Source organism: Diaphorina citri, unplaced genomic scaffold (genome assembly GCF_000475195.1).
Source record: "Diaphorina citri unplaced genomic scaffold, Diaci psyllid genome assembly version 1.1 scaffold1814, whole genome shotgun sequence".
In the NCBI taxonomy this organism is placed as follows: Eukaryota; Metazoa; Arthropoda; class Insecta; order Hemiptera; family Psyllidae; genus Diaphorina; species Diaphorina citri.
In genome coordinates this window covers 28,760-51,592 of record NW_007379240.1, presented here as the reverse complement: position 1 = coordinate 51,592, position 22,833 = coordinate 28,760, and the positions used below count along the sequence as shown (strand labels likewise).

At 37.5% G+C, this 22,833-nt stretch overlaps 3 protein-coding genes and 2 long non-coding RNA genes across 5 annotated transcripts; 3 read left to right on the top strand and 2 right to left on the bottom strand.

Moving 5' to 3' along the window:
• Positions 1–1,777: 1,777 nt before the first annotated feature.
• Positions 1,778–2,658, bottom strand: LOC113470766. The gene is made up of 2 exons (XR_003393706.1): positions 2,469–2,658; positions 1,778–2,383 (listed from the first exon to the last, which is right to left on the bottom strand). It is a non-coding gene; the product is annotated as an uncharacterized LOC113470766 (long non-coding RNA).
• Positions 2,659–2,932: 274 nt separating this feature from the next.
• LOC103517333 (COP9 signalosome complex subunit 4) lies at positions 2,933–9,716 on the top strand. Its single transcript, XM_026829461.1, has 6 exons — positions 2,933–3,156; positions 4,248–4,330; positions 5,268–5,523; positions 6,413–6,717; positions 6,983–7,153; positions 9,352–9,716. Exons 1-6 carry the CDS (start codon positions 3,080–3,082, stop codon positions 9,684–9,686), a joined length of 1,227 nt encoding a protein of 408 aa, XP_026685262.1. The 5' UTR covers positions 2,933–3,079; the 3' UTR covers positions 9,687–9,716.
• Positions 9,717–10,588: 872 nt separating this feature from the next.
• LOC103517336 lies at positions 10,589–12,210 on the bottom strand. Its single transcript, XM_008482363.3, has 2 exons — positions 10,908–12,210; positions 10,589–10,819 (listed from the first exon to the last, which is right to left on the bottom strand). The coding sequence occupies exons 1-2, from the start codon at positions 11,742–11,744 to the stop codon at positions 10,760–10,762; spliced, it is 897 nt and encodes a 298-aa protein (XP_008480585.2). The 5' UTR covers positions 11,745–12,210; the 3' UTR covers positions 10,589–10,759.
• A 1,710-nt stretch (positions 12,211–13,920) lies between these two features.
• Positions 13,921–20,325, top strand: LOC103517332 (MOB kinase activator-like 1). The gene is made up of 5 exons (XM_017447423.2): positions 13,921–14,140; positions 16,692–16,858; positions 17,841–18,068; positions 19,323–19,486; positions 19,904–20,325. Exons 1-5 carry the CDS (start codon positions 14,124–14,126, stop codon positions 19,982–19,984), a joined length of 657 nt encoding a protein of 218 aa, XP_017302912.1. The 5' UTR covers positions 13,921–14,123; the 3' UTR covers positions 19,985–20,325.
• Positions 20,326–21,468: 1,143 nt separating this feature from the next.
• Positions 21,469–22,543, top strand: LOC113470765. The gene is made up of 2 exons (XR_003393705.1): positions 21,469–22,123; positions 22,207–22,543. It is a non-coding gene; the product is annotated as an uncharacterized LOC113470765 (long non-coding RNA).
• Positions 22,544–22,833: the final 290 nt, after the last annotated feature.

Genomic DNA, 22,833 nt, shown 5'->3' with positions numbered 1-22,833 from the left:
ACAAGCAGGCTCCGCCCGCTTGCGCGTGGCTGAGGCATGGCCGTATGCATAGAGGCATGGCCGGACCTGACCGTAACGTACCGTACTGTACCGTTTTACCTGACCATACTATTTTGGCACCATATTATACTTTTATTCGTTTTCGTCCCTAATTTGGGCACCACTGCGAGTTTTGAAAAATCCGTTCTTAGGATACCTTTACTTACTAAAAGGCAAGACAACTATCTTACTTACAAACTTCATGTAAATTGACCCACCCGTTTTGGAGATGGGTCGATTGTTAGTAGTTTTTTGGTCATAGTTTGGAAACCACTGCGAGTTTCGGAAAATCCGTTCTTAGTGGGCCTATTCAAATCAAAAGGAAGTTGTTCTCGAAGTTTCATCAAAATCGGTCCAGCTGTTTCGGCTGTGCGTTGATTATGAATGAATGAGTCAGGGTTTACTCTTTTATTAATATAGATATTTTCCCAATTGCAACTCCTCCATTGCATTCATAGGTACATTCTACATTAGTATCAGCTTGGAGTGCTTGGACAAAAGAGTCTGAGTGAGGTCTACACTTTACAGAACTAGTAGTAATTATTATGTAGATTTCAATAAAAGTACCTACATGTAGGTATCACATTACCATTTTTAAACATAGTATATCTGATGTTTTTATTTTCTTTTTAACAGTTTAGAATTAACAAGAAAAGACTTTAGTAACTTATTGTCCTCGTGTGAATGAGTGGGCCTTGTTACATCCAGAGATATCTGTATTTTTATGCACTTTTGTAAATTGAACCCTGAAACTTTGAGGCACTAGTATAACGCAGGTACTATGCTTAGGCTGTGATACACTCTTTTCGTTCTCGGAACGGCTGGCTTTCTCCTATCCTGTCTTCCCTCTTCGATTTCGGGACGATAAGACCTTAGCAGTTACAGTTCCCTCTGTCAAACCTCTTAAAAAAGTTAAAAAAAAATCCTCTTTTTTTCTTCTTTTTGAGAAGTGTTTTTTTTTTATACTTTCCCACATTGAAATTTATTAGGACGTGTCAGGAGTAAAAGGCTTGAAATCAAATTGGCATATGATGGGAAGTGAAAGGGTAAGAGATGGAGGGAGGGAGGGAGAGATTTCGTGGTGATATAGGGAAAAACTTATTGAAAAGGACTTGGAAAAAATCCCAGCTTCTTATTTCTCTCTCTCCCCCATCTCTCTCTCTCCATTTCTCTCTCTCCATCTCTCTCTCCATTTCTCTCTCTCTCTCCATCTCTCTCTCTCTCTATTTCCCTCTCTCCCCATCTCTCTCTCCATCTCTCTCTCTCTCTCCGTAGTTTGATCTCATTTTGCGAAAACCTGCATCCTGCATATAGTTTCAACTTTCAATTGTCGCTCACCGTTGAAATCTTCGCTATAAGCAACGTCTTTGAATAAGTAGGGTACCTACCTCTACTTACCTGCTAAAATAACTATCAGGTTGCCCGTGCTTCGTCACGGAAAATGGATCGTACCTCGAGATAGGTTTAGATTTCAGAAAAAATCCTCTCTTATTACACATCTAGAACATATTAGGAATATCCCCACCAAATTTCAGCTTTCTAGGTGTTGGAGTTCTGGAGAGCCTACTGTTATTGGTTTCGTGTCACATCGATAGACCTGGTTTTTAGCCCGTCCTTCATTTATTCGTACGATAGTAATAAGTAAAGGTATAGGGACGGGCTATTGTTTACTAACAGACCTAGAGGTTGATAGAATGGTCTAAAACTATTATAATCCCAATCCTCAAGAAAGATAAACCCCCCAAAATCCCTTCTAGCTATCGACCTATATCTCTCATTAATTGCTTTTGTAAAGTGTTTGAAAGAATGGTGAATCATCCTCGAGCATCACAATCTTCTCAGTCCCTTCCAGAGTGGCTGCAGAAAAAATCGCAGTACTGTTGACAATCTTGTTGATCTTGAATTTGAAGTTACTAATGCATTTCGTCTCAAAAAATACACCCTTGCTGTAATGTTAGATATCCAGTCTGCTTACAATAGTACCTGGAGACGACTTATCCTTGACAAACTCAGTAATTGGAAGATTGGAAATTGGAAGCCACCTATTCAGATTGTTTTCATTCTCAGCAACAACTCAATTCAGGTCAAGATAAATTCTCATTTCTATTCTTCCTTTGTTAATGTGTCTTGTGGAATAAGACAAGGTTCCTCTCTTAGTTGTGCTCTCTTCAACATTGCCTTAACTGATATTGCCACTTTCCTTCCTGTTAACATCAAATTCAACTTATACATGGATGATCTCATTATTTACAGCAGTCATAAAGACCCCAATATGTACCCTTCAGATTTCCATCCAAGATGCTTTACAATCTCTGTCCACTTGGTCCAATTACTCAGGTTTTACCTTTTCTGCTGATAAATCTGTCAGTATGATGCTATGATGTTCCAGTATGAGTTTCAAACAAAAAATCATGGAGCTATAATTTTACCTTTTCTGCTGATAAATCTGTCAGTATGATGCTATGATGTTCCAGTATGAGTTTCAAACAAAAAATCATGGAGCTATAAGGAAGCTCCTTGCAAAAAATACTAAAATGAAAACAAAACAAACGTTTTCAAAAATTCGCGCGCTTTGAGAACTACTAGCGCTAGAGTGTGGTAGCGGTAGAATTTCGAAACCAAATGAGTGCATGCATCCACTGCCGATCGTCAACACTCAACGTTCGGCAGCGGACACGACACTAGAAGAAGAAGGCAACACTGTCCAACTCCCTGCTTGACTACCGTAGTTTAAAGAGCTGGAAGAGGAGGGAAATTTTGAATTTTAAATTTGTTTTTTTCAAATTTCACAAAAAAAAAGTTTCCGCTGCCCATGAATCCCATGATTAGAGATAAAAATCATTAAACTCTGATTTTAAAGTAAACTTAGAAAGTTCTTGCTCATACCAAAAAAGTTTCCGCTGCCCATGAATCCCATGATTAGAGATAAAAATCATTAAACTCTGATTTTAAAGTAAACTTAGAAAGTTCTTGCTTATAGTTCTAGTTGAGTGACTGATAGAAGTTTGTTGGAACTCACTGTACTTACTTACCCTCTAGAATGGATATCTCAACACTGAAAACTCAGCTAGCAGCACTATCGTCTCAGGCTGGATCACATAAGGATCAAGCTGACAAGTAAGTATAGACAGTTGGTATATTAGTGCAGTAGTCCTACATACTAGACTCCACATACAGGAATTGCTTAACAAAATACATGTCCTGGTAACATCACATAAGGATCAAGCTGACAAGTAAGTATAGACAGTTGGTATATTAGTGCAGTAGTCCTACATACTAGACTCCACATACAGGAATAAATTGCTTAACAAAATACATGTCCTAGTAACTATGCAGAAGTCATGTCCCTGGAAAAGAAAAGCTCCTTTTTGTATTTAACCTAACCCTATAATAGCACTAATCACTGCTCTAATTGTGAAAACTCCTTGCATTTAACCTAACCCTATAATAACACTGGTCACTGCTTGTTTGTGCCAGTTCCTTTGGTAGCAATATTCCATGGACGTGACTTCTGCACAAGTACCCATGTCCCCATTTTAATGTTACTTTCAATCCTGTGGTAACATCCTTGTTTGTCAAAAATTGAATGAGTTCTATTCCTAGAATCAGCAATAAGGTAGTGCTCGTGTACGAGGTTAGGCTTGCAAGGACTGTAGAAAAAATTCAATTGAAGCCTAACTTAACCTAGTAACAGTTGAAATTCAACTCCAGCACTCGTAGAGTAAACATCTCTCTTGCGATTTTTGGTCTGATGATGAGAATATGAGTATTCTTGAAAGCTCACCAAATATTATCACCAGTTGAATGTCGAATCTCAATATTGTCTTTTAAATTTTTAATTTTAATATTAATGAAGATTCTTAATTAAATAATTATTCCTCGATAATTATTTTAGTTTTATATTAACCCAGTAAGTACATAATCACAACCTAAACCTTGCACAGCCTGAGTCAGATCAAAAAAGCTTAGATGTTCACCCATCCTGATACCAAGCATACACAACATTGCTTAACTTTAGTAAACTAATGGGATCTGGTGAATTCAACATGCTGGTGCCCCTGGCTTTTGAATAATTCACTTTCGAATGCCTGTGTGTTGATGTAAACCACAAAATCAGCATTTAATCATCAAGTAGGTAATGAGAGCCAGTCTTCTCTAATAAGTAGGTATGTACTGTACCTAAGATAATATTTCTTTGTCAATTACAGGTACCGCTCCATTCTGGAATTGATTCTCAAAAATCAAGACACTACAACATGTACAGAGTGCTTGAATTTGTTTGTGGAAGCAAGTAAGTATGGGTTAAAACATTTATTGTTTGGTTCTAAAAAAGATTGGATGTCCTGAGATCTGTTGAAAAACAAAATATCTGATGTTAATGCAATAAATTTGAAATGAATAAATATGTACTTTAATGTCTTGCTAAAGCTAGTGTAAAGAGTCCTATCTGTCCATGACTGTAATATAGCTGTGATATTGATTGGGGTAGGTAATGGAACTTTTTCACCATCTGACATATTATAACCTTACCCTTCTGTTTCAGTTGTGAATGAAAATGTGAGTCTTGTGATTTCTCGTCAAATTCTCACTGATGTGAGTACCCACCTGGTCTCACAGCCCGATGAAGTGGCCAAACCTGTGTCCCACTTCACACTGGACAGCGATCTCTATGAAGTCCTTTGCCTGTTCAAAACTGTGCAGGCTTGTTAAGCAGTTGTCAACATAGAAGCTTTCATCTAGAATTTCAACAAACGAGAGTGGATATGGTGACTTATTTTCTTTAGCTAATTTCAAGGTGTTCCCAAGGTGCAACTTTATACTTGATTCCAACAGAAATGGACTAGAAGAGACTCCAAATACAACACGACAATGCCGGTAAACTAAAGGCTTGCCATCTTCATCAATCCAGAGAAATCTTCAAGACACTACAACATGTACAGAGTGCTTGAATTTGTTTGTGGAAGCAAGTAAGTATGGGTTAAAACATTTATTGTTTGGTTCTAAAAGAGATTGGATGTCCTGAGATCTGTTGAAAAACAAAATATCTGATGTTAATGCAATAAATTTGAAATGAATAAGTACTTATGTATTGTACTTTAATGTCTTGCTAAAGCTAGTGTAAAGAGTCCTATCTGTCCATGACTGTAATATAGCTGTGATATTGATTGGGGTAGGTTATGGAACTTTTTCACCATCTGACATATATTAATCTTACCCTTCTGTTTCAGTTGTGAATGAAAATGTGAGTCTTGTGATTTCTCGTCAAATTCTTACTGATGTGAGTACCCACCTGGTCTCACAGCCGGATGAAGTGGCCAAACCTGTGTCCCACTTTACACTGGACAAGGTTCAACCCCGAGTGATTTCATTTGAAGAACAAGTTGCCAGCATTCGGCAACATTTGGCTCTGATATATGAGAGGGAAGAAAACTGGAGAGATGCTGCCAATGTTCTTGTGGGTATACCTTTGGAAACTGGACAGAAGTAAGTATTGTGTGTTGAATTTATCAAGAAATCCAAGGTGAATGAATTGGTTAATAGAAAGCACATGTTATCAGTGACTATGGAATGTTGAATGCATCAGTTTCCCATGGCAATGGATCACATCATTTTAGTCTACATGTGCTGGTGAGTAGGTATTGTAAAGTGTCACACCTGCCTCTCACTTGAAAAAAAAAAAAAAAATAGGTATCTCTACTTGGACAAGTACCTACCTACCTCTGTTTCATCTCCTACCCTCTTCCATTCAACTCGTTCAAACGAATAGTTTTTCTGACGAATAGATTTGTACTCGAATAGAAACTGTATGTTGCAATAATATGTGGCGAGTGTGCGAGTGAACTCGGGTCAGAGAACCCAATGAATAGTTTTTTTTTTCCACTCGAGTTGAACAAAATAATAATCGAGTGGACTCGAGTAAAATCATTCACTCGGCCCATCACTATCTTGAACCCCAATACCCTATGGAAATGTCCTCCACTAATAAATAAAATTACCATCGTTATAAATGTCTAAATCAATTTTTCAATTCACCTAAGGCTAAGGGATTCCATGTAAATACAAGGGGAAGAAGAAGATGACATCAGTAGGTATAATAGAAAGCACATGTTATCAGTGACTATGGAATGTTGAATGCATCAGTTTCCCATGGCAATGGATCACATCATTTTAGTCTACATGTTCTGCTGAGTAGGTATTGTAAAGTGTCACACCTGCCTCTCACTTGAAAAAAAAAAGTATCTCTACTTGGACCTACCTCTGTTTCATCTCCCCTCTTGTGCTATGAAAACTTGATTTTTCTTGAATAATTTTGTTCTCCTAAAATAATACCTAACAAAGACATTATTTTCCATATCCTCTCTTGCTCCTTTAGGCAATACAGTGTTGATTACAAGCTGCAAACCTACATGAAGATTGCACGTCTCTATCTAGAAGATGAAGATCCCGTGCAAGCCGAGGCTTTCATCAACCGAGCCTCTCTCCTGCAAGCTGAGACCAAGGATGAAACACTGCAAGTCCATTACAAAGTATGCTATGCGAGAGTTCTGGACTATCGGAGGAAATTCATCGAGGCTGCCCAGCGGTACAGTGAGCTGTCATACAAACCTATCATAGACGAGGCGGAGAGAATCACTGCACTCAAGAGTGCTCTGATCTGTACGATACTAGCATCGGCAGGTAAATTAATTTATTTAGGGAAAAGGTGGTTACTTTAAAGACTGGCTGGGGGATTTTAAACAGGGAATAGAAAATCCAAGCAGTTTGGGTATGTTGGGAGGAGAGCTCTCTAAACAAGTTTAATATTTAAGTTCTTGCATCAATGAAACGAATTTCAAGGTTCTAAAATAGGAATTAGTGCAAGAACTGAGTAATGAAAGCACAACGTCCCACATTGAATATTAAAATAAATGGAAATATGTACTAACATTTTCTCTCCTCCCAGGTCAACAAAGGTCTCGCATGTTGGCAACACTCTTCAAGGATGAGAGATGTCAACATCTTCCCGCGTATTCCATATTGGAGAAAATGTACTTGGATCGAATTATTCGCAAGTCTGAGCTGCAAGACTTTGCCGCCCTACTAAAACCCCATCAGAAAGCTATCACTGTGGATGGTAAGTAAGACAGAGGTTCCAGTCATAGATAACTAATCATATCTTTAAGTAACCTTCGTGGTCGAGTGGGTATCACACTAAGCTTGCATGCCGGAGGTCCCGGGTTTGATTCTCGGCGGGGTCGAAGTTTTTTCCGGCTCTGTGCTTGGTGTTCGGGGTAATTATTTTTTAAAAAAAAAAAAAAAAAAAAAAAAGAGATTTGATAGTAGGAACTGTAACTGCAGACGAGACGTCACGAAATGGAAGAGAGAAGGAAGACAGGATAGGAGAAAGCCAGCCGTTCCGGGACAAACCTTTATATGTACCTATTTTAGGATAAAGTCTGCCCCAGGCGGGAATCGAACCCGCGACCTAGCGCTTAGAAGGCAGGCGCGTCAACCCAAAGCTAACTACTTATATAGAAGACTCTATATAGAGTATAGGTATTAAAGGTAAATTTTATTCACTAGGCCAAACGGGGGGAAAAACGAAATTTCCCTTCATTTTCCCGTGGGAAATAGAAAAATCCCCGCTCCATTCACAATGTATTGAGGGAAATGAAAAAAATGTTTCGTAATTTCTCCACTAGATGTCGTCATGTTTGTTGAATTTCCACTTTTTACCCCCACTCCTGACGCAGAGTGAACGCCACATCGATGCGGCGTAGGAATGAAAAACAGACCTTGAGTTGGGTTTTGAAAACTCGCTGATCGTCAACTGATTTTCTCTAATCACGATCGAATAAACTACCTACGGGCTAAAAAATTCCCGGAGGGACGGACCCAGCTTGTTTAGGAATACCCTTAGGCAGTGGATGCATGCACTCATTTGGTTTCGAAATTCTACCGCTACTACACTCTAGCGCTAGTAGTTCACAAAACGCGCGAATTTTTAAATTTCATGCAGTACTTTGGAAATATAGGGAATAATGTAATATAGAATATAGGTACTGCTAAAAATTAACATTGTTATTGTTTATGATTGGACTTAATAATTGCTATCCTTGAATGGATTAAACACATCCTTCTTATTGACAATAGTAATCAGAACCCACAACAATACATACCTATCTTCTCTGATTCACTCACACTCTATTGACGTACCTACTTAACATTTTTTTAAAAAGATTTCCCTGAAAATAACAGTACCTCTGTTATCCTTGGGGTTAGTTAAGTGGTTAAGTCCTTAACCCATGATTCCCCAATTTAAATGCATGGAATCGTAGAATATCAAACACTTATAATTTTCCTTTGGCCAACCTTTATATAGAAAAAAACCTTTACAATATGAAGATGGAATGGAGAGATTTTTTTTTTTGACCCCGCCGGGAATCGAACCCGGGTCTCCCCCGTGCAAGGCGAGCGCAGTGACCACTACGCCATGGGAGCTGACTGAATCTTTTCAATAAGATTGGGGCCCTTTTCTAAACATTCATTGAGGCTTACCCCGCCCTTCTCCTTTGTGTAATCCAGATCTCAGACTCTCGTGTGTTTCATTTTCTACTTGCGAATACGTTATACTTTTCAGTGGGCAATCCGTAATCCAGATCTCAGACTCTCGTGTGTTTCATTTTCTACTTGCGAATACGTTATACTTTTCAGTGGGCAATCCACATTGTCTAAACAAAATTTTCCGAGTGGATGCCCTTCGCACTCAACCTTCACTATTGATATAGCGTGAGGAAATTTGGACCATTCTACTCTCTGTTTATAGTCCCTCAGCCAGACTACATTCACCATCCTCTAATCGGGGTACACTCAGCCTCGTGAGGACAATAGAGTAGCTACTTTAATCGAGTAGCGACCAGTGGCGGCATTACCAGTGTAAAACGATTATTGAAATATAGAAATTGATTGTAAATAAGGCATTTTTAGTAATACTGTGATATTCATAAAAGTTGAGAAAAAGTTCTGCTTTAACACAAAAATTTTGAGATATTAGACCAATTCTACATTAACCAACCTCTTCTTCTTTTTCTTCACCTTTTGTCATGTTCAAATGGAGTCGGCGTTTGTCGTCGGCCTCCCAATCAGCTTTAGAATAATTGCTTTGAGGCCAACTGGTTTTGTCTAAACAAAATTTTCCGAGTGGATGCCCTTCGCACTCAACCTTCACTATTGATATAGCGTGAGGAAATTTGGACCATTCTACTCCCTGTTTATAGTCCCTCAGCCAGACTACATTCACCATCCTCTAATTATAAATATTACGTTCCTCAGGTTCCAGTATTCTAGAACGCGCGGTGACAGAGCACAATCTCCTATCTGCCTCCAAACTCTACAACAACATTAGTTTCCCTGAGCTAGGGGCCTTGCTACAGATATCCGCTGCTAAAGCAGAGAAGATTGCAAGTCATATGATATGTGAGGGTAGAATGAATGGCTATGTAGATCAGATTGATTCCATCGTCCACTTTGAAACCAGGGAGATTCTGCCGTCCTGGGATAAACAGATTGAGTCCCTGTGCTATCGAATAGATCATATCATGGAACAGATTGAAACTGTACAACCAGAGTGGCTGTCGAAGAAAATGGCGGATTATTTGGTGAACTGAGAAAAGATTGGAGGTGTTTTGATGAAGTGCGAAAGTATCTTTTAATTTGAATCCATATACACGTCTTGGTGTACATGCAGAATGAGGTGAGTGTTATACGAAACAACAGACTCGTGGGGTCTGTGTCATAGCATGCCCATCCCGTAGTATGACTCGTTGTTTGAACGATCGGATATGCCTCAATCCGGAGGTGCTGTGTTCGAATCCCGGCCAGGGCGGAAAATCTCGAACCTAAGGCCAGCCACTTACTATCAGGTAATGGCAGGCATTACCAGAGTTGTTGTTTACAAATGCGAAGGAATGGAGCAGTTGTAAATGGGTAAAAATTATTAATAAATGGTCGATTCCTACGTAAAAAGTAGTGAAAAATCCAAATCTGATGTCAAAACTCCGAAAAAGTAACTTTAAAAGGTCGAAAATTCAAATTTTAATTGCCGTTCTTATTAAAAAGTTCAAATAGTTGTGACGTCAGATTTCACGTCAAAATGCGCAGAAACGCTTGCGCACAAACAAACGAAGCGGGATTAATAAATTATGACGTCATCGCCTACGGGAGCGTATGCCGTGACGTCAAAGTTCACAATTTACCGGTATTCGGATTAATAAATTATGACGTCATCGCCTACGGGAGCGTATGCCGTGACGTCAAAGTTCACGATTTACCGGTATTTTTTTAATCGATTTATCTCGATATCTAGAAGTCGTGGAAGAAAAAGAAAAAATCCGTTGGTCCTCATTTTTCCTGCTCTATGACTTTGCAATATCACCCAAGTAAGCGCAACTGATCTATTGAGAATATATTTGAATGTTATTTGCTAAATCAGGGGAAAAGGTGAAATAAATGAGGAAATAGCCCATTATTTTCAAAATGATGTCTTTTATTATTAATTTCTTCCGTTTTACTTCAAATTATAAAGACATGTTGAATGAGTGTGTAAGTTTCATTACCGTTCATATGTTGCGTTTGCATCAGTACTCGCACGCTCGCCCAAATATCCAAAACTCCTTTATTTTCCCCCTTTAAGACGCTTTAACATTACATGTCGGTCGGTCGCGCCGTATTTTTCCTATTATTATGTATGTGTTTGTTTCTTGAATCGACATTGTCGTCCAGAACAACTGTTGTGGATTGCATTACATGTCGGTCGGTCGCGCCGTATTTTTCCTATTATTATGTATGTGTTTGTTTCTTGAATCGACATTGTCGTCCAGAACAACTGTCCACTGAGGTCCCTCCCACCATCTGGATTGTATCAGCTTTTTCATCGAACTCCCGCGAGATGGTAGGTCTGCTGGGTTTAATTCACCAGGGACGTGTTGCCATTGACAACCTTTATATAATAGACGAATCTCTTTTACTCTGTTCATGACAAAGGTATTCCATGGCTCGTTTTTTCTAATCCAAGCAAGAACTGTAGTTGCATCAGTCCAAAACACAGTTTTTACATCGAACAACTTGAAATCCTCCGCCACTGTTTTATACAGTCTTGTGGCGATCGATGCTGCAAGTAACTCTAGCCTAGGAATTGTCATACCAGCTTTTGTTTTCGAGGTTGGGGCTACTCTTGATCTTGCCGCCAACAACTGCACTGTCACTTCTGACTCGTGCTCAACTCGTAGGAATACAGCTGCTGCGTAAGCTGCCTTAGATGCGTCTGAGAATATGTGTAGCGACCATTTGTCATCAGGGACATTCGCACCAGACACCCAACGTGGTACTTTGATTTCAGATATGAGTGGTACTTCTGCCATCCATTGGTTAAATCGCATTCTTGTATCTTCGGCCACTTCATCATCCCAGGTCAATCCTGTTTCCCATAATTCCTGGAGAAGTAATTTAGGCACTATAGTGAAGCTACTTACGATACCTATCGGGTGTGCAGCGCTCAGTATCACTCTTTTGGTGATATTACTCAAGTCCATGGATAACAAACTGTCCACATTTACGTAAAGCGTATCTTCCTCCTTGTTCCATAGTAAACCTAGTACATTAGTAGGTTTCTCAGAAGATTCACCGGTCAACTCCCACCCTCTCAAGGTGAACATTCTTTCCTTCATAATTGACGAAGCGATCTCTATGAAGTCCTTTGCCTGTTCAAAACTGTGCAGGCTTGTTAAGCAGTTGTCAACATAGAAGCTTTCACCTAGAATTTCAACAAACGAGAGTGGATATGGTGACTTATTTTCTTTAGCTAATTTCAAGGTGTTCTCAAGGTGCAACTTTATACTTGATTCCAACAGAAATGGACTAGAAGAGACTCCAAATACAACACGACAATGCCGGTAAACTATAAAGGCTTGCCATCTTCATCAATCCAGAGAAATCTTAGGAAGTCTCTGTCTTTATCACTCAAGCTAATCTGTAGGAATGCTTTTTCTATATCACCAGATATACCTATTTTACCTTGTCGAAATCTAGCTAGACAAGACGGAATCTTTTCAATAAATAAATGTCTTTTCTTTGTGTTACTATATCACAACTTTGGTGCTCACTGCTGCATTGTAGGATTTTTTTGCAAATATCAAAACAAGGGGAAATGGAAAAAAAAGGAAGGAATAAAGAGGAATTTGTTGAAAAAGAGAGGAGGGAGGGTCTGGGAAGAGTAGGGGAAAGAAAAGGGGAATAGTAGAGAAGAAAGGAAAGAAAGAGAAGAAGAAGAAAAAAAAAAGAGGGGGGGGAGTATAGAATTTGAAACAATTATTCAATTATCCAGGGTAAGCATATATTCTTTTGCCAGTAGCTTGAATGGTAGCCGGCTCTGAAGAACTCTCAACTCGGAAACTCTGAAGAACTCTCAACTCTGAAGAACTCTCAACTTGCCTTTTGTTATTACTATCGTAATAATAAAGGAAGGACGGGCTAAAAATCACATTTTTCACAATCCAAAGTAGGAAGGAAAAGGTAAATTAGGTAATTTTCTAGTAGCCAGTGTCACAAAAGGATCCCAAAGTTTTTCCTAGAAATCATATACCTAAGAATGGTTGGTGAGGATTATGTAACTCAATGAACACTGACATTTCTTATAAGATAAGAAAGAGACATGTATAGAAGTACATGGGAATACCTGATGTAAAAAGAAATTATCTTCATCTTGGTTTGAAAGAATTTTAAAGGATGGATAACTGCCTTTTTTTAAGAGTTTGACAGAGGGAACTGTAACTGCTATGGTCTTATCGTCCCGAAATCGAAGAGAGAAGGAAGACAGGATAGGAGAAAGCCAGCCGTTCCGAGAACGAACATTATCCCATCAGGATAAAATCCGCCCCGGGCGGGAATCGAACCCGCGGCCTAGCGTTTTTTTTTAAAGAGGTTTAACAGAGGGAACTGTAACTGCTATGGTCTTATCGTCCCGAAATCGAAGAGAGAAGGAAGAGAGGGATAGGAGAAAGCCAGCCGTTCCGAGAACGAACATTATCCCATCAGGATAAAATCCGCCCCGGGCGGGAATCGAACCATTTTAAAGAGGTTTGACAGAGGGAACTGTAACTGCTATGGTCTTATCGTCCCGAAATCGAAGAGAGAAGGAAGCCAGGTTAAAGAGGTTTGACAGAGGGAACTGTAACTGCTATGGTCTTATCGTCCCGAAATCGAAGAGAGAAGGAAGCCAGGATAGGAGAAAGCCAGCCGTTCCGAGAACGAACATTATCCCATCAGGATAAAATCCGCCCCGGGCGGGAATCGAAATCGCGGCCTAGCGCTTACAAAGATAGGAGAAAGCCAGCCGTTCCGAGAACGAACATTATCCCATCAGGATAAAATCCGCCCCGGGCGGGAATCGAACCCGCGGCCTAGTTTTTTTTTGTCATCAGGAATCTTTAGATTTTTTTTCAGTATTTATTATTTTACTCTGTTATCGAGATATTGATCAAAATCTCAATTTAGCTGTCAGTCGACCTAAACGGGCGGAATAGTAAAGGTCTTATCATTCCAAAAGCAAAGAGAGAAGGAACAGAGAATAGGAGAAAATCACCCTTACCGAGAACGAAAATTATCCGTACAGGAATCGAACCCGCGACCTAGCGCTTACATGTCATACGCGTTAGCTTCCAAGCTAACTAGACTGGAAAAATCCATCCTTGCCGGGAATCAAACTCTCGAAATCTCATAATGGATAGGCGAGAGAACACACACCACTCTCGTGTGAAAGAGACTTCGCATTTGTTTACATTTTTGAGCTTCCATATTTCACCGCACGTGGCAGCACCTTCTTGATAAAGAAAGTCCCTTATCAGCTGTTTGGCCCGAATGACTGATCAAGTGATTTCTTTTGGTGTTTTTCTGCCTGTTTTTATTTTTTCTGAAAGCAGAAAATAAGAAAAGTCTACTGTACTGTGTTTCACTGTCTCTTTGCTGTTTCACAAGAGAATCTTCGAGTTTCCCCAGAGTTTTATCCAAGTCCAGTCAAAATTGCGCAAAAGGAGAACCCGTTGAAAAATATGAGCTTCCTTCTGTTGTGAGTATTCAATCTTTACATCTTCTCACCAAAGATCTTGAACAGTATCTTGGGATAATAGGAAAAGTACAAATTGATAATTTGATAACGGAGAGCATTTTCTACTGTCAAGGAATACCCCAGTACCTACGAACCTACTTGCTGAAATTTCCAGTGGGGTTAGTCAGTTGTTTATCGTAGAGTTTATACCACCAAGGGTGTGTAGCTGTAGAAAAGCTGCAGCATAGGTACATTGTGTGAGTAATGATGAAACCATTTTAACATAGAATTTGTTGATGTACCTATGTATAAAAGTCGTCCGTTCATAAAGTGACTTTCAAACGCACACAAAATTTACAAAGCTAATAGAAATTACACAAATATTTGAGGATTACATAATAAAGTAGAGAGAGACCTGTAAAAGGAATTGAGTAAGTTGTGAGCCTAGTTTTGATTCTTCTGAGGGTTTTCGTGGGTTCTTAACGAATATGAGAAAACCAGTGATCACATATTAAGATCTAGCTCCACGAAACCCCCTGAAAAAGCAAAAAACGGTCATGCAACTTACAGGTAGATTTATTTTGTAAACTTATGTTATATTATGCACGAAATTAATTCCAAATCTATTATTTACCTACAATTTAAATCCCATTACAACGCGTTATACCTATGTATGTATGTATGTATGTATTTCGTTCAACTCTTTTTAGAAACAGTTCACGAAATTTCTGGAAATCGAAAATATTAACACTCTGTGTATAGGTATTTAGAAAAGGACCGTTCAAAGTGTTCAAAATATTATAATAGAGAACTAAGAATTGTTTTGGGACCTAATATTAATAAACCATCAACTTTTCCCAATGTACTCAATGAACATCTGAAATCAACTGAGTTCTCTATAAGGTGTTAACTTGTGAATTAGCGAATTAACTCGACAAAATTGATAATGTTAATTAAATCTAAATACCTACATCTAAAACATAGAGAAATTAAAAAATAAATAGATATATATATAAATGTACAATATAAATATATAAACGATCAAATTTACATTTATTTATTTATAAAAATAAATGAAAAACGAAATGTCTGAGCATTAGAATAAATAAAAAATTCTATGTACAAAATAAGAGAAAACAAAAACAACAGAGTTAAAGTAAAGCCTTTCCAGAAGGATTCATAAGAAATTTGGCTCTCATAAAAAAGAAGTGAAAATCAAAATAAACAAAGCGGACTTTCATTGGTCTATAGAACAATATCGTCAGACTTTCACTGATTAACAAGAAAATTAGGCCAACTTTGCCTTAACATATTTATATTCCTGAAGAGACCGAACCATGTTTTATATATATATATGTATGAGATCGTTAAGAAACTTTTTGACTTCAACACATTTTACTGAGTCGCTATTTTCATAGTGACATGTGTATTATATATATATGTATGAGATCGTTAAGAAACTTTTTGACTTCAACACATTTTACTGAGTCGCTATTTTCATAGTGACATGTGTAACGGAGAGCATTTTCTACTGTCAAGGAATACCCCAGTACCTACGAACCTACTTGCTGAAATTTCCAGTGGGGTTAGTCAGTTGTTTATTGTAGAGTTTATACCACCAAGGGTGTGTAGCTGCAGAAAAGCTGCAGCATAGGTACATTGTGTGAGTAATGTTGAGCTATTGTGTTAATCTATTTGTGTAACATTAACTCAGCCTGGCTACATATTGGTATGATATCATTCTGGAGTATAGCAAAGAAGGCTATTGTGTTAATCTATTTGTGTAACATTAACTCAGCCTGGCTACATATTGGTATGATATCATTCTGGAGTATAGCAAAGAAGATATATGTTTTATTACCTACACACTTCTGATTTCTAATTTATACATCAGAGTACCTGAATGAGGTCATAGGTGTTCTGTTGGTTCAACCATGTCTTGCCCATCATTGGAAGAACACCAAGATTGAAGAAAACAGCTAAAACTACCTCCTTTGCAAAGAAGATATGTTTTATTACCTGCACACTTCTGATTTCTAATTTATACATCAGAGTACCTGAATGAGGTCATAGGTGTTCTGTTGATTCAACCATGTCTTGCCCATCATTGGAAGAACACCAAGATTGAAGAGATACTTTGAAGAAAACAGCTAAAACTACCTCCTCTCTGTCTAACAAACTTAAGAGATATCATTGTGTTTTCAAATAATACGATTTTGAGACTGTGCCTGCATAACTGACAAGTTTAATTATTTCTGCAGATGGGTTGTGTGTTTAAAATCTAATAAACTAGTTATTCAATGAACTAAAGTACATACTTAATTGCTCATTTTATGGGTCCCTAAAGGCCCAGTTTGGTCCAAAATTCAAATGTACTCTAAATACCTACCTGCTTATGTGATACAAGTATTATGTACCCAAACAACAAAATTAGACAAACTGTTTAAGGGATATTGCAAAACAAATAGATAGGCAAGCAAACTAAAGGCACAATCAAGAGTTCTAACACATGTAGAATCCAATCTATTTGTTCAGTAATTCATACAATGAACACCTCTTTTCCGTGTTTCAGTGGGAGTAGATCTTCCAAAACTTTCAAACCAAAAAAGAATATTCCCGAAGGTACTCATCAGTATGATCTGATGAAACATGCTGCAGCAACATTGGGATCGGGAAATCTACGCCTCGCAGTCATGTTACCGGATGGAGAAGATCTCAATGAATGGGTTGCTGTCAATAGTAAGTCACTGATTGATTTTCTGACACAGGGTTTTACCCCTATTAATGAATTTATTTAATTTAGACATCCTTTGTAAATACTTTCCCTTGAGAATGTCTACAAAGTAGATGAAACTCTGAGTCAAAATAATAAGACTTGTAAAATTCCATTGTTAAACATAAAAGAAGGGTTTTACCCTCTATTAATAAATAAATTACCCAGCCTCTCACATTAACCTGACCCAGTCTGGGTTGGGCTTAGAAAACTCAGCATCAAATCATGATGTTCTGTGTGATTGATACACTTTCTAATTAACAAACCTGCCCAATAAGTTGGGCTTAGAAAACTCAGCATCAAATCATGATGTTCTGTGTGATTGATACACTTTCTAATTAACAAACCTGCCCAATAAAAATAACTGCACTGTCACTTCTGACTCGTGCTCAACTCGTAGGAATACAGCTGCTGCGTAAGCTGCCTTAGATGCGTCTGAGAATATGTGTAGTGACCATTTGTCATCAAGGACATTCGCACCAGACACCCAACGTGGTACTTTGGTTTCAGATATGAGTGGTACTTCTGCCATCCATTGGTTAAATCGCATTCTTGTATCTTCGGCCACTTCATCATCCCAGGTCAATCCTGTTTCCCATAATTCCTGGAGAAGTAATTTAGGCACTATAGTGAAGCTACTTACGATACCTATCGGGTGTGCAGCGCTCAGTATCACTCTTTTGGTGATTTTACTCAATTCCATTGATAACAAACTGTCCACATTTACGCAAAGCGTATCTTCCTCCTTGTTCCATAGTAAACCTAGTACATTAGTAGGCTTCTCAGAAGATTCACCGGTCAACTCCCACCCTCTCAAGGTGAACATTTCTGTCTCAACTTGAAATATAGATAGAAAGCTGGTTTAAATCCAAGAAGCAGAATGCCTTTCCACAATATTCATCTTTATTATAATCCATTTATCTTCTCATTTCATTGTTTCCATTATAGCTGTAGACTTTTTCAATCAAATCAACATGTTGTATGGAACTATCACCGAGTTTTGTACAGAGGAGAGTTGCCCTATTATGTCGGCTGGACCAAAGTATGAGTACCATTGGGCCGATGGTCATACGGTGAAGAAACCAATCAAGTGCTCCGCACCCAAATACATTGACTACTTGATGACTTGGGTACAAGACCAGTTGGATGACGAAACCCTCTTCCCATCTAAAATTGGTGAGTTGGTCAATCATAGCAAGTGTTATAGGTAGGTACTAGTCATACCCCATATGTCAAATAAAATAATTCCTTTTCTGTGTATTAGTCATTTAAAGTACCTACCTATCTACTGAAGGGTGCTCATAATGCTTAGTGCCTTTGATTTACAACATTGCTTGACAGAAAAAACCACCTGATTTTTCCTGGGAATAACCTGATTTTTTTTTTTGCAAATTAAAGAGTGATGGCAGAATGGCAAAAGAGAAAATATCTTTTTGTATCTGCCATACACCTGGGTTATGGTCTCTAGCCATGTTTAATAGGCTCGTCCTTCATTGCTACGAAAAAAAAACGGCGGTGGAACACTCATCTTAAAAAAAAAAAAAAAAAACAGGAGATTGGATGACATCATTGCAAGATTGATACAGGGACTGTGCAAGTGATTTAATAGAAATCGAGAGATACTTTTGAATCATTTATCATTTTACTTTCTATTTTCCTTAAAATATCAATAAATGAACTGGTTTATGTTGAAAGAAGAAAAAAAAATTGTTAGTAATTACACGGAAGTACCGTAAATTTTACTATGATTGATGACTATTTGACTGTTCGCGAAACGTACTTAACATACTGTGCCTAGAGCTTGATCTGAACAGTGAGATTTGGGATTAAATGGTATATCTATTCATACTTACTGGTATGCAGCAGGATACATTCGAAGTCTTGGATACCACATTGCCTTACATTATCCTCTGGAAAATAATAATAGAAAAAAGATTTTTGGTCTGATGATGAGAATCTGAGTATTCTCGAAAGCTCACCAAATATTATCACCAGTTGAATGTCGAATCTCAATTGTCTTTTAAATTTTTAATTTTTGTTTAATGAAGATTCTTAATTAAATAATTATTCCTCGATAATTATTTTAGTTTTATTTTAATAGAAAAGAAGTTAGAGTTCCGGTTAGTACCTATTTAAAATTTGCTACATTCGTAGATCTGTGAAGCTTAGCACAACTATGGGACCTTTGGCCCCTAGTGGGCTTTTTGTGGTAAAGCTACATTTATCTGTTTTGGGGGTACTTTTTTTTTGGGGGCTCGTCCTGAACCACAGTCAACCATCATGAGGACTTGGGCTTATTCTTTAAAAGGAGGGAGAACCCTTTGAAGAACTGCCAGCTAGCTAGGCTGGTTAGGGTTAGCTGTTTCCTCCCTGTTTATAGTCCCACAGCCAGACAGTTCTGTAATATGTAATTATTTTTTGTCTTCACAGGTGTTCCTTTCCCAAAGAACTTCCTCCTTATAGCAAAGACTATATTGAAGCGACTGTTCCGAGTGTACGCTCACATCTACCATCAACATTTCTCTGAGGTTGTACAATTAGGAGAGGAGGCTCATCTCAACACCTCATTCAAACATTTCATCTTCTTCGTTCAGGTAAAGTATGGTCCCAAATGGAGGATAGGACTTTGGGTAAAAATTTAAATTTGAGGTCAGGTCAAAGGACTTAATCTAAACTTTTAAAGGCCAAACCTGAAGACAGAAGATATTTATCTCAAAAAGACCAAAAATTTCAGTTTCAAGTTATCTACCATAAAAAAAGTCGTGATGTCAACTATCGAAAATTTGGAGTAGGTACCTAGCTTTATTTCTAATTTGATAAGAGTACCGAATTCGACAAACCAGAGTTTGAAGAAGAATAAGAAAAAATCCTAATTCTTTATTTTCTCTCTTCTTCGATGTGAAAACTTCATGTTCTCGTAAATGAGCACATAGGTATTCCATAAGCTCTCTCTCTCTATTAATCGAATATAAAACTAACTCATGATCTCTTCTTATTTCCCCCCCCTGCAGGAATTCAATCTGATCGAGCGTCGCGAGTTGGCACCTCTGCAGGAGCTGATAGAGAAACTGACGGCCAAGGATCCAAGATGATGCGATGGCATTCAGTTGCTGACTGATCTGTGATACTCCTGGGTTTGAACACGTCAAACATCCTAATGCAAAGTAAATTCACCTACATAGATTCGGTATGTACAGTCAATGGTATTTCGTTAGCACCCTGGCTTTATAGTCTCATTTTGACAGAGTTCCCTGGGTTTATTGCCTAATGGACAGCATTACACAGAAAAGAACCACCCATCCATAAGGGAATTCCGTGGATGGTTATTTTCTGCTGTATGCTCCTCGGATTTACAGCTTCATATTCAAACATTTGTTGATCTCTAAGCATTCTTGGAGACTATAACCAAACAGTGTTTGTACAAGAAGGCCTGGAATTCCGTGGATGGTTATTTTCTGCTGTATGCTCCTCGGATTTACAGCTTCATATTCAAACATTTGTTGATCTCTAAGCATTCTTGGTTGTACAGGAAGGCCTGAAAAAAATACTGTTTAAATTGAGTTTGAAATTATTTTTACTTAAAATTAATTTGATCTTAGTGATACGGATTTTCCGTTTTCCATTATTTCTAGTAGTTTTTGAGACACCCAGGCCTTTGTGAATTTTTACTGACAGTCTCTATAAGAGTACCAAAACTTTTGTATCATTTTGTTGTCATCCCAACCTACTAGATTAACTAGAGCATATTTCTAAAATACCTTCTAGCTCTTACCGTTCTCGAGATATTTTGTTTACAGACAGAAGGATAGACAGACACACGGACCAATGGCTGAAACTTTGGATTTAGGCCCTAGCTAGGGACCTCAAAACGTGTTTTGACACTCAAATCTGACCATCGGAAATTTGACCCGATTACATTACTTTCCTTCCTATAGGATAAGGAAAGTAAAAAAGCTCAGAATATTCTTGTTTTAACCAGAACAAACTCAACTCTCAAGTAGGTACTTAATTAGTTACTTAATTAGTTACCCGCCAGCCTAGTTAGGTTGGAGGGTAGCGCGTCTGCCTTGTAAGCGCTAGGTCGGGGGTTCTATTTCGCCCGGGGCGGATTTTATCTTGAACGGATAAATTTCTTTAATTTGATCTTAGTGATACGGATTTTCCGTTTTCCATTATTTCTAGTAGTTTTTGAGACACCCAGGCCTTTGTGAATTTTTACTGACAATCTCTATTAGAGTACTAAAACTTTTGTATCATTTTGTTGTCATCCCAACCTACTAGATTAACTAGAGCATATTTCTAAAATACCTCAATGACTGTACATACAGCTATGTATGTGCTCTGTGTACACTTATGCTCTAACTTGGTTAGAGTCTAACATTCAACTCCTGATGGGATCCATATCTCTCTTAGTGTAGATTTGTAGACGAATATCCAGAATATGTATTGGAGTTCATATAGGTAGGTATGAAAATTTACCCATCGCGCATCGTCTAAAAAGTTCAAAGGTCGACTGAAGGAAAAATCAGCCTGTAGAGAAGCTCCGCAAAACCCTATTGTACGTAAATCTTAAATAAATTGGCTTTTGCATGTGTATGCATGTGTGTATGAAAGCCATTTTTTTTCTCTCCATCTTTCTTTCATTGTAAATACATATTGTCTTTTGAATATTTTTATGGTGTTATGATAAAAAGATCAATACCTACTTAGAAAAATATTAAAAGAAGGCATGTCAAATAAATAGCTCTGTCCCTATTTGGACTTTTTAATTGAAATTTTTATTCGAATTTTGAATATGCCCATTTTCGTGGTCAATTGTAATGTTTTTCATATTCCTCTGTACCTCTATCGCTTTAATATGTGTTGTAAGTTTTTCCAGATTATCTATGCTTATTTTTACTTTTGCCAATAATTAAATCTGATGTTTCTTTTCGATTACATTGTGAATATTTTGCCTTTTTACTTTTAATTGATTTTTTTTTTTTTTTTTTTACTTTTTTAATATAATTTTATTTTTCATCAACGAATCATTCAATAGTACACTTTTCTAAGCAGTTTAGATAACACTCGCATTTAGAAGATATGAGCTTATGGAACTTCACAAAGTTACTGAGTCCTCTATCAAGATATGAGCTTCTTTCAAAAAAATTGCAAAATATATATATATAGGAACCTATCTAATATTTTTTATTAATTTCGGAAAGAGAGGAAGAGAGGTTAAGTGCAATGAGGTATGTATGTACCTAGGTAGCTATGTCATCTCATAAATCTCATTAGATTTAGTACTCAGAATACTAAATTAAACGGCAATGAGGTATGTATGTACCTAGGTAGCTATGTCATCTCATAAATCTCATTAGATTTAGTACTCAGAATACTAAATTAAACGTATATATTCATAGTTCATTATTATTAAATTTCTTTTTCCAAATTGATAAACGTATAAAATGAATTTTCCCATTTCAAGTTTTTCTAAAAAACACAACTTAGTGAATTTAGTTTAGTGTAGACTACATGGTTCTAAGCAAGTAGGTCTTATATTATTTATATGTTCCGTGCATTTTCTATTTGTTATTATTTTTTTCTTCTCGTTCTCATAATGTATATAGAGTATATAGGTATATTAATTTATTTCACTTGATGTAGCGCTAAGATACTGATTTATATTTAATTTATATGAAATATAACTTTTCGAACGTCCTATTCATTTTGCATTACATAATTTATTCTATGGAAAAAAAATGAAGTGTTTTCAATTTTTGCTTCATAATAAGCTAACCTTTTTTTCCAAGAAATTTCAAACAAATATGGTCCAGAGGGGAAAAATGTGTTACCAGTTGAAAGCTAATAATGTGCTTCATGACACCCAACGTGCATCATTCACAACACTTTTCCCCTCCCCAGATGAAAAATAAAAATCTAATATATAAAAATTAATATT

What these genes read in the sequence shown, in the direction of transcription:
- LOC103517336 (XM_008482363.3), bottom strand. Translation starts at nt 11,744, where the DNA reads ATGAAGGAAAGAATGTTCACCTTGAGAGGGTGGGAGTTGACCGGTGAA. An exon ending in GGTGGGAGGGACCTCAGTGG is followed by an intron (nt 10,820 to 10,907) that starts ACAGTTGTTCTG and finishes CCGACATGTAAT; the next exon opens with GCAATCCACAACAGTTGTTC.
- LOC103517332 (XM_017447423.2), top strand. An exon ending in TGAATGGGTTGCTGTCAATA is followed by an intron (nt 16,859 to 17,840) that starts GTAAGTCACTGA and finishes TTTCCATTATAG; the next exon opens with CTGTAGACTTTTTCAATCAA. An exon ending in CCTCTTCCCATCTAAAATTG is followed by an intron (nt 18,069 to 19,322) that starts GTGAGTTGGTCA and finishes TTGTCTTCACAG; the next exon opens with GTGTTCCTTTCCCAAAGAAC.
- LOC103517333 (XM_026829461.1), top strand. Translation starts at nt 3,080, where the DNA reads ATGGATATCTCAACACTGAAAACTCAGCTAGCAGCACTATCGTCTCAG. An exon ending in CATAAGGATCAAGCTGACAA is followed by an intron (nt 3,157 to 4,247) that starts GTAAGTATAGAC and finishes TGTCAATTACAG; the next exon opens with GTACCGCTCCATTCTGGAAT. An exon ending in GAATTTGTTTGTGGAAGCAA is followed by an intron (nt 4,331 to 5,267) that starts GTAAGTATGGGT and finishes CTTCTGTTTCAG; the next exon opens with TTGTGAATGAAAATGTGAGT.